The 17,884-nt window shown below is 34.1% G+C and overlaps 2 protein-coding genes and 1 long non-coding RNA gene across 5 annotated transcripts; 2 read left to right on the top strand and 1 right to left on the bottom strand.

Moving 5' to 3' along the window:
- Positions 1–1,043: 1,043 nt before the first annotated feature.
- LOC147400155 (uncharacterized) lies at positions 1,044–4,553 on the top strand. Its single transcript, XM_086446651.1, has 5 exons — positions 1,044–1,313; positions 1,994–2,223; positions 3,896–3,964; positions 4,040–4,089; positions 4,193–4,553. Exons 2-5 carry the CDS (start codon positions 1,996–1,998, stop codon positions 4,302–4,304), a joined length of 459 nt encoding a protein of 152 aa, XP_086302777.1. The 5' UTR covers positions 1,044–1,313; positions 1,994–1,995; the 3' UTR covers positions 4,305–4,553.
- A 1,034-nt stretch (positions 4,554–5,587) lies between these two features.
- LOC147400154 (uncharacterized) lies at positions 5,588–6,359 on the bottom strand. The gene is made up of 2 exons (XR_015179530.1): positions 6,005–6,359; positions 5,588–5,841 (listed from the first exon to the last, which is right to left on the bottom strand). It is a non-coding gene; the product is annotated as an uncharacterized LOC147400154 (long non-coding RNA).
- A 2,773-nt stretch (positions 6,360–9,132) lies between these two features.
- Positions 9,133–12,933, top strand: LOC147400153 (uncharacterized). 3 transcript variants are annotated; one of them, XM_086445757.1, is made up of 5 exons: positions 9,133–9,447; positions 10,001–10,057; positions 11,014–11,097; positions 12,051–12,141; positions 12,229–12,933. In XM_086445757.1, the coding sequence occupies exons 3-5, from the start codon at positions 11,055–11,057 to the stop codon at positions 12,407–12,409; spliced, it is 315 nt and encodes a 104-aa protein (XP_086301883.1). In that variant the 5' UTR covers positions 9,133–9,447; positions 10,001–10,057; positions 11,014–11,054; the 3' UTR covers positions 12,410–12,933. The 3 variants fall into 3 exon arrangements, 2 of the variants coding, with proteins under 2 accessions (XP_086301883.1, XP_086301884.1); XR_015179200.1 differs by lacking the exon at positions 11,014–11,097; XM_086445758.1 differs by lacking the exons at positions 9,133–9,447; positions 10,001–10,057 and having other exon boundaries at positions 10,091–11,097.
- Positions 12,934–17,884: the final 4,951 nt, after the last annotated feature.

Here is a 17,884-nt window from a genome sequence, read left to right as displayed (position 1 = left end):
AAATGTTCAGCACCCTAAGTTTTACCACACACTTTAACAAACGTTTTTTGTCCTACATGGGTTAGAAGTTTTGGAATGAGCTGATTTTTGGTGAGGATGATCTCTATGATTAGAAGATCATCCTCCCCAAAAATCAGCCCATTCCGAAATGTTTAGCCCCATGTTTACACGTTGAAAAATTGTGGACCGTCCATTTTTTGTAAATCAATTTTGATGGGGTTAGAAGTTTTGGAATGAGCTGATTTTTGGTGAGGATGATCTCCTCACCATAGAGATCATCCTCACCAAAAATCAGCTCATCCGAAACTTCTAACCCATGTAAGACAAAACGCGTTTGCTAAAGTGTGTGGTAAAACTTAGGGTGCCGAACGGGACCCTATATATATATATATATAGGGTCCCGTTCGGCACCCTAAGTTTTACCACACACTTTAGCAAACGCGTTTTGTCTTACATGGTTAGAAGTTTCGGAATGAGCTGATTTTTGGTGAGGATGATCTCTATGGTGAGGAGATCATCCTCACCAAAAATCAGCTCATTCCAAAACTTCTAACCCCATCAAAATTGATTTACAAAAAATGGACGGTCCACAATTTTTCAACGTGTAAACATGGGGCTAAACATTTCGGAATGGGCTGATTTTTGGGGAGGATGATCTTCTAATCATAGAGATCATCCTCACCAAAAATCAGCTCATTCCAAAACTTCTAACCCATGTAGGACAAAACGTTGTGTAAAGTGTGTGGTAAAACTTAGGGTGCTGAACATTTCCCATATATATATATATATGGGGGGCGTTCGCTGGCTAACGGATTGGCGAACTGTTTGGCAAACATTTTCGGACCGTTAGATATAACGTGATTCAACGGACATGATTGAATCTCAGCCCTATTTAACTTAAACGATATAACTTATATATATTACAGCGCCATCCCTGTAAATTTAGTTAATTAGGACGAAGTCCCTCTTCTCTTTAACCCGACAGAAACTAACAGAGAGTTCTCTTCGATCTCTCAATCTTTTCCCTTTTCCTCTTTCTTCGAACTTCATCGCAGCCGAAACCCTCTCTCTCACTCTCTCATTCTCTCATTCGCTCACTCCCTTACTCTCTCATTCTCTCTCGTTTAAACCCGATCGAACGAAATAACAAAGAGTTCTGTCAAACCCTCTCTCTCACTCTTTCATTCTCTTTCGCCCTTTTCGTCGCTGCAACTACCTCGCCCTCGCACGAACGGCTTTCGCTGCAAAATTCCTCTCTTCTGTCGCTGCAACTCTCGCTCACGTGTGCTGCAACTCCCTCTCGACGAAGACAGGTACTCTCTGAATTTTCAATACTTTCTTGAATGCTAATGTGGGTTTTTCTTATATTATTGATTCAAATTAAGAACTTCATTGAAATTACATCTGGTTTCTTGGTAGAAAATGGTTTTGATTCTATTTTAGTTCAACCTATTGAGCGATTTTTTTTGAGTTTGTAGAAGTGGTTTTGATTCTATTTTAGTAAGAATTATTTGAAATAAACATCTCTCTGTTGAGAAGATTGTAGTTCTAGTGTTTAAATTAAATCCTTAATTGTTATCCATGTGAAATCCCATTTTAAAATTCTCTAAATGCTTAACTTTGTGGAGAACCACTGATTTTTATTTTTTTTTTTTTTTTTGAGTTTGTATCAGTTTGATTCACTTTGTAAATTTCTCTAAAATATCTGTTAATTATGCAACGAAAATTTAAACTAAATTGATGTACAAATTAAATTACCAAACAACATACCAGAAGGAGACTCATCATGCCAGAGTTGACAGCATTGTGGAAGTTAAATTTTGTTTGTGAAAATTCTGAATTTGTTGGGTAGCTAAGAAATAGGTGTAACATTTTGCAACCATATCCTCCAAGTTCCATGGAAAATTGTCACCTTTCAAAGCCTTGACTCATACTTCAACAGTTGGCTGGTTTGAAGATTTGTTTAACTATTGGTATTGCATCTCTACTGCAGGTATGGTTTGCAGTTACAGCCTAGTGGAGTCTGGTTTTGTGTTCATCACTATAACATACTTCATTGAATTCTTGGATGGTACACTGCTAAATGCTGCACGACTTACGAACAATAAGCTTGATAATGGAACTGGTGGGGATGGAGGAGACTGGACAACTTCAATTATTCTCTTTGGCTTGTGGGTTGCACTAATGTACTATGTTTTTATGCTCACACCCAACCAAACTCCGGTACGCCCCTTTGCTTTAAAATTTTGGATGAAATATATACTTTCTCTATCTGTTTGTTGGTTTAATTGTTGTGGTGTTGTTGGTTGATTAGTTTAATTTCTTCTTTAATCATCTTGTTGTGTGTCTCATTGCTAAGTAGAAATTCGAACATTGCTTCATGTCTGATGAAAAACTACAAAAAAAAAAAAAAAAAAAACAGTCCAGTTCATTCACTAGCATTTTTGTGGAATTGGCATTGTTTTATTTGGTTTGACTAATTTACTTTCTGTTTTTATTCTTTTTGTTCCTCCTGACTTTCAATAATTTTTTAAAATAGTAAATGTTGAAAGATACTAGAAGTGGGAAATATTTAGCTTTTTTTTTTTTTTTTAAATCATAATTTGCAGCCATCAAGTGGTGATTTTTTTTTTTTTATTATTAGTAAGCTGGACTTGAACCCATGGTTTTAAAATCTCGCCCGAGACCGAGATGACTTGTCCGATGCATCTCGGTATCGTCCACCAACGAGGATAGACAAGTCAAACGTGTCGGAAGAGATTTAAAACTGTGGTTCATTTTTCTCATTGTTGAACGAGGTGGCCTAAACGTATCGGAAAACTCGTCCAAGATGATTCAGTGTCATTCATGGACGAGATGAGACGTGAAAATGAGTTTTAAAACCATTCTTGAACTGAGGACCTCAAAGTTGCATTGCAATATGTCAACCACTGTGCTATCATCCAAGACCATCAATTGGTGAATGATTCCCTCTGCGTTACAAGTGAGAGTTTTATGGAATGCTATGTGTAGATTGTACTAGAGCTGAACTATTGATCATTCCCACAATATAATCTCAAATTGCTCTTTGTCTCACTTTTTTCTTGTTTTATTTTATATATGTTAACTTTGGAACTTTCTCCAGTCTAGGGACATGTATTTCTTGGAAAAGCTCCTTAATTTGAAGGGTGATGATGGGTTTAGAATGAATGAGGTGCTTGTGTCACTGTGGTACATCATGGGTTTGTGGCCCCTTGTGTATAGCATGCTTCTACTTCCAAGTGGTAGAAGGTGACAATCAACACTTAGTCAAAGACAAGAACTGCTTGAGTGTAAGGTAACATCTTGCGAAACTTCACCAACAGACTACAACCTATCTTTGGCTCGCTTGTTTATCCAAAATAGGGAAGTGCAACAATATTACTATATGAGATAATGGCTATTGTATAATGGTAGCCAAAGTAATGAGAAGAATGTTACAAAGGAAAATGGAGTGGTGAGGATTTCTCTTTGCTTCTATTATTGGGTACCTCACTGTTGGTATCAATGTTACCTAAATACAACATATTTTCTTACCCTTATCCATATCGACTACTTCAATTTAAAGTGTGCTTGTCTTTTACACCTTATATTGGTTCCATATCCTTTCTGTTTTTCGGTAAAAAATTCTTTGGCTTCCATTGTCTTTTGAAATTTTTATTTTTCCTAAATGAATTATGTTTTACATCTTTTTGATGAATTATTATATTGGCTGATGAGAGATTTTTCTGAGTTTTGGTTCTTAAAGACCAAAGTAATATCTGTGCCTGGAACACGACATAGTTTTTCTAATACTTTATATACAATTTTCAAGTCCTCCAAAATTTCTCAAATCATTTTAGAGAACCTGCGTTTGAGAGTTCATTCTGTGATGCAGGATCTAAATGCTTCTAATGTGGAGAAAAATACACCTCTTCATTGGGCTTGCCTCAATGGGCATATCGAGGTGATAGTCCTGCTTCCCTACTTGTGGTTGTCAATTTGATCACTCATGCAAATTTAGTGATAGATGTTCTCTCAGGTGGTTAAGAATTTGATTCTGGCAGGAGCGAATGTTACCATTCTAAGTTGGTATGTATTTTCCACCCTGAAAACAAATTCTGAAGCCATTATTAGTGTATTAAAGATGCTCTTTGTTTAATCTTTAATGCTTGTGATGTTGGGTGTTGGTTAGCTATGAGTGGACACCAATGGATGAAGTAGTGAGCCAAGGGAAGATGGAGGTGATCGATGCAATCAATGCGGCTGTGACACAACTGGAACTTAATATCGTTAGGGTCTCCTAACACTATAAGGAATCCACATCTTCAGCTGTCTTATGATGTTAGCTTCTGCATTAGGAATGTTGGTGAAATCTATAGGCTAAATATGTGCAATTTTGGCATCTAGTCAATTTGCATTACATGTAGAAAGGGTAATAGTTTTAAATTCTGTATGAGTGTTTAAATAGATGTAATCGTGGAATCATGATGGGAGTTTGTTTTGAGGCTGCTGCAATGTTATAAGATCAAATTTCACAATTAACTATTGAGTTATGAAAATCCGTAGAAATTTTAAATCTTAGCAGCTTTCTGATCTTGAAAATCTTTCATGATCCATGTTGATAAAAAATATGTTTTATAGAGAAATGATAGTTATAAATGTAACCATTGCAACATTGAGCAACAATAGTGTAATACTAGCAAAACCTTGAAAGGTTGCATGAATATTGGTCACTGAATCCTTCAAAGTGCAATTATATCCTCATTCTTTGAAAAAAGAAAGATCTATAGCCAAACTTACTTTTACTTACAACACACCAATCCTTTTGAAATCGAGTAGTAGTTTACATAAGTATATGGGTGTGTTATAAGTAAAAGTTGGCATGTTAATAGCAATTCTCTAAAAATATACAAAAGATTTGTTGATAAAAGCATAATCAATTGTAAATATCATAGTGCCATTTCAAAATTTAATTTCTTTTAATTCGATCAAATAAGGAAAAAAAATGTTCTTTTTTATTTATTTATTCTCCATTTCAATATTACAATTATACAACAAGTATAAATTTTGAAAAGGGACTTCTAATGTGAAAGTGAAAACAAATGAAGATATTACAACTATACAAGCATAAATTAAATTTTGATTCTAAGAAGGGACTTGTAATGTGAAGGTGAAAGTGAAAACAATGAAGATTTAAGTGGACCACAGATCAAATTGAAAGAAATTAAAATAGATCTAAGTCTCCAAAATTTTGAGTATGTCATTCACCATTATTCACTGTCTTCACAAATATCCGAAATTTTGAGTATGAGATTCTCCATCATTCACTTGTCTTCACGAATAGACGGACCATTCGTGGACTGGGTCGTATTTTGTGTACTTGAAAAATTTTATGAAGGTGAGGGAGAATTTTGTTATAAAAAGTTGAGTAAATATTAGCCAAAGGAATTCATAAATTGCTAATGAGAAGAACAAATAAAAGAAAGGAATTTGCAAATCTGCTATCTTTGGAACTAACAGTCAGTTCAATCAAGGAATTCATCAACTATGGAAATGCACAACAACACAGCACAGCACTGGAGGAAAATGGAGAAAAGAAAATTGACATTTGAGTATAATTATTTATTGGATCTCAAAACATTTGACCATTTTACCTTCACTCAGGGAAATGAAACAAAATACAAACCACTTTCTTCGCCCCCCCCCCCCCAAACAAATCGAAAAAAACAAAAAACAAATGCGTTTTGCAATCACAAACAACGAAAATTATTCCATAAAACACAGCATCCTTCGGTCACAACTCCCAATCTACTCATCGACAGCCAGAGGAACTGAAAGTGCCTAAAATAAGATGATTTCACACAAAAAAGAAATAATCAGCTGAAATAAAGTTAAAAATAACAAACCATTTGAGAGAAAATAACACCCCGTATTGGAGACTCCCAACACTACTTTATTTTTAAAATCAAAGTTTTGGGCATTGGGGATGAGCAAAGGAGCTTACCAACTTATGATACTTTAGGGCATAAAACATCTCGAGATAGCGCTTGGTCTCACCACATTCAAGGTTGGATACGTGCTTCCAAAAGCTATAAACCCCAGACAGTGTCATCAACCTCTGAGAGTAGATTTGCCATGTGAACCTGTGAAATAGGAGAGGAACAAATGTAAAACTTCAGACAATGAGAGAGTGAGAGAGTGAGAGTGAGAGAATGAGAAAGTGAGAGAGTGAGAGAGAGAGAGAGAATGAGAGAGAGGGTTTCGGCTGCGATGAAGTTCGAAGAGAAAAGAGAAAAGGGCTTGAGAGATCGAAGAGAACTCTCTATTAGTTTCTGTCGGGTTTAAAGAGAAGAGGGACTTCGTACTAATTAACTAAATTTACAGGGATGGCGCTGTAATATACATAAGTTATATCGTTTAAGTTAAATAGGGCTGAGATTCAATCGTGTCCGTTGAATCACGTTATATCTAACGGTCCGAAAATGTTTGCCAAACAGTTCGCCAATCCGTTAGCCAGCGAACGCCCCCCTATATATATATATAATAGGGTCCTGTTCGGCACCCTAAGTTTTACCACACACTTTAACAAACGCATTTTGTCCTACATGGGTTAGAAGTTTCGGAATGAGCTGATTTTTGGTGAGGATGATCTCTATGGTGAGGAGATCATCCTCACCAAAAACCAGCTCATTCCAAAACTTCTTACCCCATCAAAAATGGTTTACAAAAATTGGACGGTCCACGATTTTTCAACGTGTAAACATGGGATTAAACATTTCGGAATGGGCTGATTTTTTGGGAGGATGATCTTCTAATCATAGAGATCATCCTCACCAAAAATCAGCTCATTCCGAAACTTCTAACCCATGTAAGACAAAACGCGTTTGTTAAAGTGTGTGGTAAAACTTAGGGTGCCGAACGGGACCCATATATATATATATATTAGAAGTTTCGGAATGAGCTGATTTTTGGTGAGGATGATCTCTATGGTGAGGAGATCATCCTCACCAAAAATCAGCTCATTCCAAAACTTCTAACCCCATCAAAATTGATTTACAAAAAATGGACGGTCCACGATTTTTCAACGTGTAAACATGGGGCTAAACATTTCGGAATGGGCTGATTTTTGGGGAGGATGATCTTCTAATCATAGAGATCATCCTCACCAAAAATCAGCTCATTCCAAAACTTCTAACCCATGTAGGACAAAAACGTTTGTTAAAGTGTGTGGTAAAACTTAGGGTGCTGAACATTTCCCTATATATATATATAGGGTCCCGTTCGGCACCCTAAGTTTTACCACACACTTTAACAAACGCGTTTTGTCTTACATGGGTTAGAAGTTTCGGAATGAGCTGATTTTTGGTGAGGATGATCTCTATGGTGAGGAGATCATCCTCACCAAAAATCAGCTCATTCTAAAACTTCTAACCCCATCAAAAATGGTTTACAAAAAATGGACGGTCCACAATTTTTCAACGTGTAAACATAGGGCTAAACATTTCGGAATGGGCTGATTTTTGGGGAGGATGATCTTCTAATCATAGAGATCATTTTCACCAAAAATCAGCCCATTCCAAAACTTATAACCCATGTAGGACAAAAAACGTTTGTTAAAGTGTGTGGTAAAACTTAGGGTGCTGAACATTTCCCATATATATATATATATATATGGGAAATGTTCAGCAACAAATATTTTGACAAACATTTTGGCAAAACATTTTTCAAAATATGAGTTAGAAGTTTTGGAATAGGCTGATTTTTGGTGAGGATGATCTCTATGGTGAGGAGATCATCATCACCAAAAATCAGCCCATTCCAAAACTTTTAACCCATCAAAAATGGTTTACAAAAAATGGACGGTCCACGATTTTTCAACTTGTAAACATGTGGCTAGAAGTTTTGGAATGGGCTGATTTTTGGTGAGGATGATCTCCTCACCGTAGAGATCATCCTCACCAAAAATCAGCCCATTCCAAAACCTCTAACCCATGTTCTGAAAAATGTTTTGCCAAAATGTTTTGCCAAAATGTTTGTTGTTGAACGGGACCCTATATATATATATATAAGAGAGAGAGAGAGAGAGAAATTAATAAGGAAGGCCGTCCAAATTTGGATAAGCTCCAAAATCGACCCAAAAGGTGTCGAAGGGCCCCACGGGATGCTTGACGAACTCTTTGATCCAAATAAGTGCTTAGTGGTTCCAATGGATTTCATACCTATTGAGTTCCTTAATCCATTTACGAATGGATGTGACTTTTGAAATTCTTCTCTATTTATAGAGATCAAGTCTGTTAAATAGAGAGAGAGAGAGACAGACAGACAGACAGATTAATTCTAATTTTCTACAAAAATAGCATTTGTGTATCCGAAATTTTGTATGACATATTTTCTCAAAATAGTACAAATTTTAAGGAAATATACAGTTGTGATAAAACTGGGCTCTGTTGTATCCTGAAGATAAGCTTGCTAGCACCCATTTACATTTTTGTGTTCAATCGGAGTGGGGGTGTCTGTTGTCTATAAGACAACGTAGATTACTACGTGCCTCAGAGCAAATTTCTTCTTTATTTTCAAGTTCTATTTTTCTAATAGTAAATAGTAGAAGAAGATGGGGAAAGGCGCACAAGTTCTTCCCTTCTCTATAATTAACATGAAGAATGGTCAAAGCATTGTATAAGATCTGGATTCAGGTTTTCTATTTGAAAGATCTAGTTTTTGAATCTAAGGATTCAATATTGAGATCAAGCCATGGTGTCTACTAGTGTTACTCTGTAGAGGTGATTCTTAATCATCCATTCTTGTCCCCATTATATGTTTCCATTAAATGTATGGGCTTTAAGTACCCACTTGGTTACCTCTGTATAGACTCCATGTGGAGAGCATTCATGGTGCCTACATTATTTACTTTTGAAGAGGGTTTTTACACTACCTCAAAAAAGCTAAAATTTGCTACTAATATAGCGTTAAATTCGGCGGCCCGAATCTCACGTTAATTTTTTGAAGCCCAAAATCCACGTTTAAGCCCAACAAAATAATTCGACGGGCTAAGCCCAACGAACTACCAAATTTTCCTTTTTAATTAAAAGAAAAAAAAAAAAACTTAATCTGTCTTCTCTCAACTCATTCTTTTTTCTCACAACTCTTTCATTGAAAACTCACAACTCTTCTTCTCAATCTCCCGTTTCGATCGAAAACTCACAAAACCAACTAAAGAGTAAAAACTATATCTGTCTTCTCTCCCTTACCTCTCTCATCTCTTTCAATCCCGAATTTTCTTCTAGAGGAATCAAAAATAGTTTTTTCTTTCTCCCTTATCTCTCTCAAACCCTAATATTCTCAATCTCTTTTCATCTCCCTTATCGAGATTGGAGATCAAATCGAAGAGCTAAGCTCAAATCCTTGGATTGAAGAATACCACAATAAGTTCCTCGAAGCTTTGCAACTGTAAGTTCTTTCAATCTCTCACAAGAAATTTCCTATTTTGTTGAATTATGATCTTCAATAGTTAACATTTGAGTGTTGTCTTTATCATTGTTTATTGAAAATTTCAAGAATCTTGATTAGTCACTTTGCATTGTTGATTGCTTTCTTAAATGGAGTCGAAGATTTGTTTTGGGGTTAGATGTTGAAATGGAGAGATTTTAAGATCTCATCTACCATTAATATGATTTCGATTCAGATGCTCTAGGACGGATTTGCATTTTCAAGCTCGAATTCTCTATGTATATGCATTTTTATGATTTATCTATCCGATGTTAAATGAGACTTCTCTTGAGTGGAATTCATACCTGAATCTGGAACTTAACATCTTGTTCTAATGTAGGTTTGATCGTGACTGAAAGAAAATTGAGGATTATGTTTTTTAGATTTTTTATTTTTTCCCCTAATTTGTCTCTCTCAAATCTCACAATTGGTTGCCCCACCCTACCTCTATTGAGTTAATTTATTTAATAGCTTTTGTTGTAATTTCTCTCTAATGTGTACAATCTCCCCTCAGACATTCTTTGAGCTCCAAGCAGCACATACAGAGGAGTTTGGATCTTGATTTGATTTGGTGAGTTTCAACTTTATCTCCCATTATTTAGATTTATCTCATTGTGTTGAGTGTCATAGATTCAACTGGATTTGAATTGGATTCATCAATTTAACTGGATTGGCCCAAACATGGTTCTCATTCCTTGAGTTCACTATTGTAAGACCATTCAACTGGATTGGCCCAAACATGGTTCTCATTCCTTGAGTTCACTATTGTAAGACCATTTATCTGGATTTGATTTATGGATTTCATTTTTAATATTATTGCTTTCTATTGAATTGCATAAGAGAGTTTGGGCTTGGGGGATGAGTGGTTTATTTTCAATCTATTCTCTATTGAATTGCATCATTCAACTTCTCAAGCCTTTTCTGCAAGGCTGCATGATTTTTGTTGTTCCAAAACTTCCACTAAGATGCCTTTTTTCCCTGTTGTGAAAGTGTTACTAGAGGCTTTGTGTGGGGTTCCAAAATTTGCACTAAGGCACCTCTTTGACCATATGCGTGGCATTCCCCTGCAAGAGGAGATTGCTGTGTGCGACTATCTCAAGCTCTAAATAAAAAATCAAATTAAACGTAAATAATACATGAACAATGTTCCATGACAGCACCACACTTCATTATTAGATTACACTTGACTATTGGATCTTGTGAAGGTTCTCTATATTCTTTTATTTTGATGCACGACCATGTCAGAAGCTTTAATCATCATCACTGTTTAGAACCTATTTTCCTATATCCGTTAATGTTTGTGCTAGTTTAGATCAATCACGATCTTTGCTTCTGCTATAGGATCTATTGAAATGGATTATTATTCTAAGATGTTGATTTATTATCAACTGCTAAATTCTTGTAACCCAATTTAGGTGTCTTGATTTTATGAGATTGAAAGTTTGACTTCATAATTCAGGGATTTTATTGTTAATGTGTTGATACTTTCAAGCTTACTTTATGATTTTGTTTTGTTTATATCAATAGGGAGGAAGTGTCATTTGAACATATGTGGCAATTCACATAACATGGTCCTTCTCATGAATCATGTCTACTGTGTGGGTAAAGTTGGTATGAGGCATTTACTTTATCTTTGTTATGTTAACTTTATCTCTTAACATTGCTAGGCTTTTTCTTTTCTTCCCATTCCTTGTCTCACCAATGATTTGATTTGTATTTCTGGTCTTCTAGTTCTTAAAATTTTGAAAAATAAATAAATAAATAATGATAAAAAAAAAAATTGTCTATTATAAATAAGCTATGTTTCAAAAACATAATTCACACTGACAAATTAAAGGCAAAAGAAATCCTTGTATCACCAAATGACCAATGCTTGGAATATGGTGGAATGCTATCTATTATAAATAAGCTATGTTTCTTTGACATATTTTCATTGAATCACTAACTTTAAGCACTTACCTGTTATTTTAGTCGGTGTACATGAGTGATTTTTTGCTCACAGAATTTCTCATCACAGTGCTTACAGACTCTCTGGTGCTTGACGAGAGGGTAACTTTGTAAAATCTTCATATTCCAAGTGATTAGACAAATACTACACTCTTGGACTAATTTCTTGACTTGCATTCGTCCAGTTCGATGAAAGAATCCTTAACTACCTTCCCACCACAATAGGAAACCATTGTTGTTCGTCATTTATAAAATATGCCCTAGTTGACAAAAATGAAGGGTCATGATTCATGTTAAGAGATGTTAAATTTTTTATATAGACTGCCAACCTGATGTAACTCTGTTTTATATAGGCTTGAGACCAACAATGCAGTGTAAAGAAACACCACACAAGTGTGTAGAGATGCAGATCCAATACACATCAAATGCACTCTTAGACTAGCATTAAATACACATTAATACATGATCTTTATTGTGAAGTGATGCCAGGCAATACCAGGAGGCTTTTTTTCTTCACTTATCCCTTTAATTAGAATGAAAAAGAGATATATAGTATTTATATGGAAATAGGTTGGGTGTAAAGGCTTTCGGACTGTTTATTTTATCTATTTTTTCAGATTTTGGATTGTTTAGATGGGTGAATTTTATCTATGCAAGCAGCAATCATTATGGTAGCCTTGGTGGTGGTCATACTTTGCATATGCAAAGGTAAGAGACATAAACCAGAATCTGCTTCTATTTGGGATTTGTTGGTGTATGATTGAGAATTTGTAATTTATTTTATCGAATGTGCAGCTACTTGAAGGGGACAGGTGGTACCATTTTGATGACAGTCACGTTTCTCATATTAGTGGAGGTGAAATCAAGACATCAAGAGCTTATGTGTTGTTCAATCGAAGAGTTAAAGTTGAATCAGATAAAGGAGCGGGTGAACAATCTCAGGTTCATTCTCCAAGCAATTAGAGCAGAGCACTAGATGGGACGATGAGAAGCAACTTCAAGACATGTGCTTTGATGAAGTCAAGTTCAGCACGGATGCTTTCCAAGGAACTTGATCCGTTTTCATTTGGGAAAATGAAAACAACAATGCCAAGTTCTATGGGATCATCTTCATGGAGTCAAACAATATAAAACTTTGAGTTGGCCAATTAAAACCAATGTACTTTGAGTGCTTTTCGATCTCCAAAAGTTGAAGGTGAAGATCTAAAATTCTTTCATTTGTGGTACAAGGGGTTCCGTTATTTCATTTCGATGGCGAGAGGTCTTTCAAGTTACTGTGGAATCTGAATTCAACGGAGAAAACACTCATTGTACATGATTGAACTTGGTTGTTTTAGGTCCATGCTATCAAGAGTGGATGGTAAAACCTTGTTTTAGGTTTTAGACTTCATTACATTGATGTATGTGAACATGATCTCAGGAATTCTTACAATATGTGAGATTAAAATTTTGACTTATATAAGTAATATTTTTTTTAAATCTTATTATTCTTTGATACTATGAATTGAATGCTTAAATGCAAATTGGTGTGGATGGGATGTGAATGTCGATATGGATATGAATGTGTGATTTTTTTCGCAGGTATGCGTTGAAGACAAATGTATAAAAAAGAGTTTTCATTAGTCTTTAAATTAAGTCGACAGTCGTAAATATAGTATTCGACGGTCTAAAGCCGTCGAAATTCTGTTTAAAAAAATTCAAATTCGACAGTTTTTTACCGTCTAATTTATAAAATTCGACAGTTTTGGGCTGTCTAATTTATAAAAATTTCTATGCTTCTTAACCGTCGAATTTTTTTTCGACAAGGCCAAATTCGACAGTCGGCGCCGATGAATAGTTACATAATTTGACGGTTTTGGGCCGTCAAATTTTGTGTATTTTCACGTAGTGTTACTATTTCTTTTATGTAACCCCGCTTGGATCCTTTAAAGAGGAGCTCTTAAGTTATAAGCATTTTTTTTTCATAACTACTTTTTAGGCATTCTTAAATGAGAAATTTATCAAAACGGTAGAGTTTTCAAACTTATTTATCAAAACGGTAAACTGTAGCAAATGTTTCCGAAAAGCATTGAGCTTGTTTCATTTGGTAGATCAAATGTCTCTACAACATTAGAAATGGAATGCGGTGCATGGTTGGCCATCAAGAGAACTATGTGAAAATATGCTTATATTTCTCCCCTTTATGTACTTTTTCTTTAACTTTAGTGGGATGTTGGTGAAGGCGTGTTAAAGGTCTAAATATATGATTTATGATAATTTTAGAATTCATCAGATTTTGTAGAATTATCAATTTGATAATGGATATCTTTCTTCAATCTCAAGGATTTTAGGAATATTTCAGCGTCTCATGCATTGTTGTAATTCGAATCAACCCACTTTGAATGGTATCCATGAGTATTAATTCAACTGTGAGGGTTATGAACAAAGCAATAGATCTATCAATATGTTTATTTAGGTTACTTTCGTGAATTTTTTAAGGTGAATACATAATGTATTTTACCTTATGATCTCAAAGTGGTTTGGTGAATGTCTACAATTCTGATATATAAAGCAATAGTTATTCGAAAGTATTTTGGAAGAGTAACCTTTTCAAAATTACCAAAGGGACTCAATCCATCCTTGAATTTTAGGAAAGATGTGAGATATGTAATAGTCTACTTAAGGGTGTTAAACTTATGTTTTACTATGGAAATAAGCCAAATTGGCTTTGAGAGTTGGAGAAGTGCATGTTGTGCCAAAGCATGCAATGAATAAAAAGAACTGCCAACAGAAAATTTAAAACAAAAACAAAATAGAGAAAGTAGAATAGAAGACACGATTTATGTGGTTCGACAAGATGCCTACATCCACGGGCAACAATGATCAATCCACTATACCAAGAACGAGATTTTTACAAAATTCATCAGAAAATCCTAGTCCCCTATTACACCTATTATAAGCTCTATGTTGTAGCACTATTTTCTCACAAATGATAGTGACCCTAAAAAACTCTTTATATACTTAGGGTTACAAAAGAGCATAAAATGGATCAGATGGTCATACGGATCGTTAACAGATCATCAATAATTCAGGTTAAATTTATGACAACTCTCCAACAGTGCAACCTCCCGTATCTCCACAAGCCACATGTGTATGTGACGACAGCAAGGTATGGAAAACAACTTCCTAAGACTATAACTCTCAAGTCAGGGACCCAAATCTATCATCTTTTATTTTGTTGGATCTATTAAAAGATCTAGTTTCTACCTATAAAAAAATTTTCTTCAATCAAAACTTTTTGATGGGGGTTGACAATGATTTCTTCTCGAGGATCCAAATTTCATGTTATTGAAATTTTTTTTTATAAGCTCAACATCATATTGCTTTTGCATTTCCTTCCCAAATCTTTTTTTGCTTCATTATTTTTTTTTATATATCTTTTAGCATGAAATCAACATTTTAATGGATTTTCTAGATTAATGGGATCAACCTAAGGCCTAAGTCTTAAATTGAGGATGATTCTAGTTTAGAATTTCTATTTCGACTTAATTTCAACCATTTTTTTTCTTCACCTCAAGTTTTCAAAGTTTTCTAAATTGGCCAATATCATTTAGGTAATCATCTTCATGATGCGGGAGTGGGGTGCTTTACACTTTTCCCACTCTTCAACCGAATCCCCTTACTTGAATCTCATTTATTGACCCTTGGAGTCACTTAACTTAAAATATAAGTTTCAAAAGAAAATCAATTTTGAGTGACCATTCTCACCCCAAAACAATTGAATCGTGACGAATCCATACCTTAAATAGTGTGAAGGTTTCTTAAGGAAATTGTAATATATACAAATATATTTCATATAATGGTGGGACCCACTATTCATTATATATACCCACTACTTAATATTGAAATAGTCATGTTTTCACCCTTGAATTTATTTATTTATTTATTTTTTTTTCCATATTTTCATGGTCCGTCACCTTTTTTTGTTTTGAGGTTTATTTTGATTCTTATAATTTTCATGATATTGGGTAAATTTTTTACTTAGTTAAAATTAAAATGGTAAATATCCACAAACTCAAAATCTGTTCCATTCGAAAGTGGTTCAAAGTCAATAACAAGCAGAGCCAATAAGATCAAGGCTTTCTAGTAGCGAGGAATGATGATAGAGTCAAAACATGAACCAACAAGAAGTGGGACCTGAAAGATAAAATGGTTATGGTTGTAAGTACTTTAAGAATTGAATCGAGACCGATCTGTTAACACCACTAGTTTCAACCCATGGTTGAGAATCTCTATCAAACAGATGGGTTAGGATAAAAGTAAAACTATAGATGTCCTAAAGATCAATACTAATGTAAATTAATTAAATACACCCATTACTTTTTTCCCCCCAAAATGAGGGTTGTCGCTCACAAAAGTATTCACCTTCAAAGCTCTTCCCCCTTTAAGTATAACTAGTAGGTGGCATGTGCAAACACACATGTATTACAAAAAAAATAAGTATTGATGCCTGATTTAAATTTTGTATAATTATTTTGAAAAAATTAGTTGGATAATCTAATTTTATATGAGATCACTTAATATATTACCAGGGACCATTTGTAATTTAAAATATTAACTGAGGTGATTTGTAGATAACATAATAAAAAAGATATTCTGATAATTTAGAAAGTTAAAAACTAACTACGTGATTGTAATTTTATTTGTTTTGACCGAAATGACTTTGTAAATAATAAAGTTAAGAGCAAATGTAAGGGAATTTTAGGTCTTCCAAATTTTGATGTCGAGCCACTTTACTCCACCTTCTCTCATTATTATAGTAAAGATTTCTTTAAGAGTGATTTAGACATACACCCAACTTTTAGTGACTATTAGTGATCCCACAATGTTTTAAAACTGATGATTTGCCTCCCTTGAGCTCAGCATTCCTAATAAACTAATTGAAAAAAGATAAAATTACCCTGATCTTCAATCTCTAGCAAAAAATCTTTCTTTTTTTATTCCCAAAACAAGGCTTCTTCAACTTCTTTAGGTAATCCTAATGTGCAATCTTAAGATACCATTTACTTCAAAGCTTAATGCAATATAGGTTTTTTGCATAAGTGAAAAACATGAAATTTTGAATTTTGGATATAGAAACTAGGGTTTTCTATATTGGGTTAAGGAACTGAAAGGTAGAAATTGATGGCCTGAAGATAAGGGTGAATAGATTAAAGTTTGCGGTAACATGCAACATAAAGGGAAAAATTAAAATTATGACCAGTTTTTATTTGAATAATTTTCTGAAATCAATTTTATGGATGCTTAGTTACTCAATGCAAATGATTTGCATTGCGAAAAATTTGGATGAATCAACTAATTATTGACTTTTTAGAAATTTCATTAAATGATTTGAACTACAGAAAGTAACTCATATCATTTGCAAAATTATTCGACAACCTATGCAGATCAAAATTACTAAAACACCACTTATCAAAGAAATTAATTAAATCACAAAAATACCACCTGTATTTTTTACAGCTATATGCATATAAATTTATGAAATTACCTCTTGACAATGATACACTAAATTGCATATTGAAACTACAAAAAATACTTCTCAATAAAGAAAATTTTAAATTATAAAAATTTCCCTCAAACATTGTTATAATAACCGGAATCACCAAGAAACAAGGGTATCCGTCCGTCAATTCCAGTTTCAAGAATCTATTGGGAAATAAATATATTTCAAATCATTATTGTAAAAAAATTTCCTTTCAAAAAATTTCTATATTATCTACAAAGTATCAACCTAATTACTATTTGTTACACTAAATATATGAATTAATGATTTTTTTTTCTCAATAAAAATTCATCTACTTTACAACTAATAAACTTTTTAGGAGAGATGTCTCGTTTTGAGTTCCAAATTGATTGTTTTTATGAAAAATTGAAGTACTTAAATAGTATGTATTAGTTCTAAAATGAAGAAAAAAATATCATGTATATAATATAAAAAGAAAGACAAAATAAATAGGTGCCGAATACCTACGGTTATCCATCAGATAGAACCTAAGGATCCCAATTCCTATTAGACCCGTTTCTAATCGATTTCAATAAAAAAGGAAACTAGATCGGGTTTTGGTGGGTTAAATGGGTACTCATCAACCTCGTAGTTGAAATTAAAGAACTCTTAACCGTGGTTGACCTTCTTAAAAACTCCAATCTCTTCAACAAATCTTAAAGTGTTTATGATTCTTTTATGGGAAAAAAAAAAAGTCGTGATAATATGACTCGCCAGGTGGCACTCAAATGACTCCATAACATGACAAATTCGGGTATTGTACATCTGAATGTCTCTGGACATATCGTACTTCCCTATAAATAGTGTTCTTACTAACTTAGTAAGATTTCAAATCTTACTAAGAATCCGTAAACTCGAATAAATTACCAAATTGGCAATCCAACAACATACCCCTTTACTTTTCATGGT

The sequence above is a fragment of the Akebia trifoliata genome, chromosome 6 (assembly GCF_017979445.1).
Source record: "Akebia trifoliata isolate Shusen 1 chromosome 6, ASM1797944v1, whole genome shotgun sequence".
Lineage (NCBI taxonomy): Eukaryota > Viridiplantae > Streptophyta > Magnoliopsida > Ranunculales > Lardizabalaceae > Akebia > Akebia trifoliata.
Note: the sequence above shows the minus strand (reverse complement) of the source record. Positions and strands in the feature narration are given on the sequence as shown.

Bases quoted from the DNA above. Each gene is read 5' to 3' on its own strand.
- LOC147400155 (XM_086446651.1), top strand. From the start codon at position 1,996: ATGGTTTGCAGTTACAGCCTAGTGGAGTCTGGTTTTGTGTTCATCACT. The intron at 2,224-3,895 runs GTACGCCCCTTT...TCTGTGATGCAG, and splicing joins TCACACCCAACCAAACTCCG to GATCTAAATGCTTCTAATGT. The intron at 4,090-4,192 runs GTATGTATTTTC...GGTGTTGGTTAG, and splicing joins AATGTTACCATTCTAAGTTG to CTATGAGTGGACACCAATGG.
- LOC147400153 (XM_086445757.1), top strand. From the start codon at position 11,055: ATGGTCCTTCTCATGAATCATGTCTACTGTGTGGGTAAAGTTG. The intron at 11,098-12,050 runs GTATGAGGCATT...CTATTTTTTCAG, and splicing joins CTACTGTGTGGGTAAAGTTG to ATTTTGGATTGTTTAGATGG. The intron at 12,142-12,228 runs GTAAGAGACATA...TCGAATGTGCAG, and splicing joins CATACTTTGCATATGCAAAG to CTACTTGAAGGGGACAGGTG.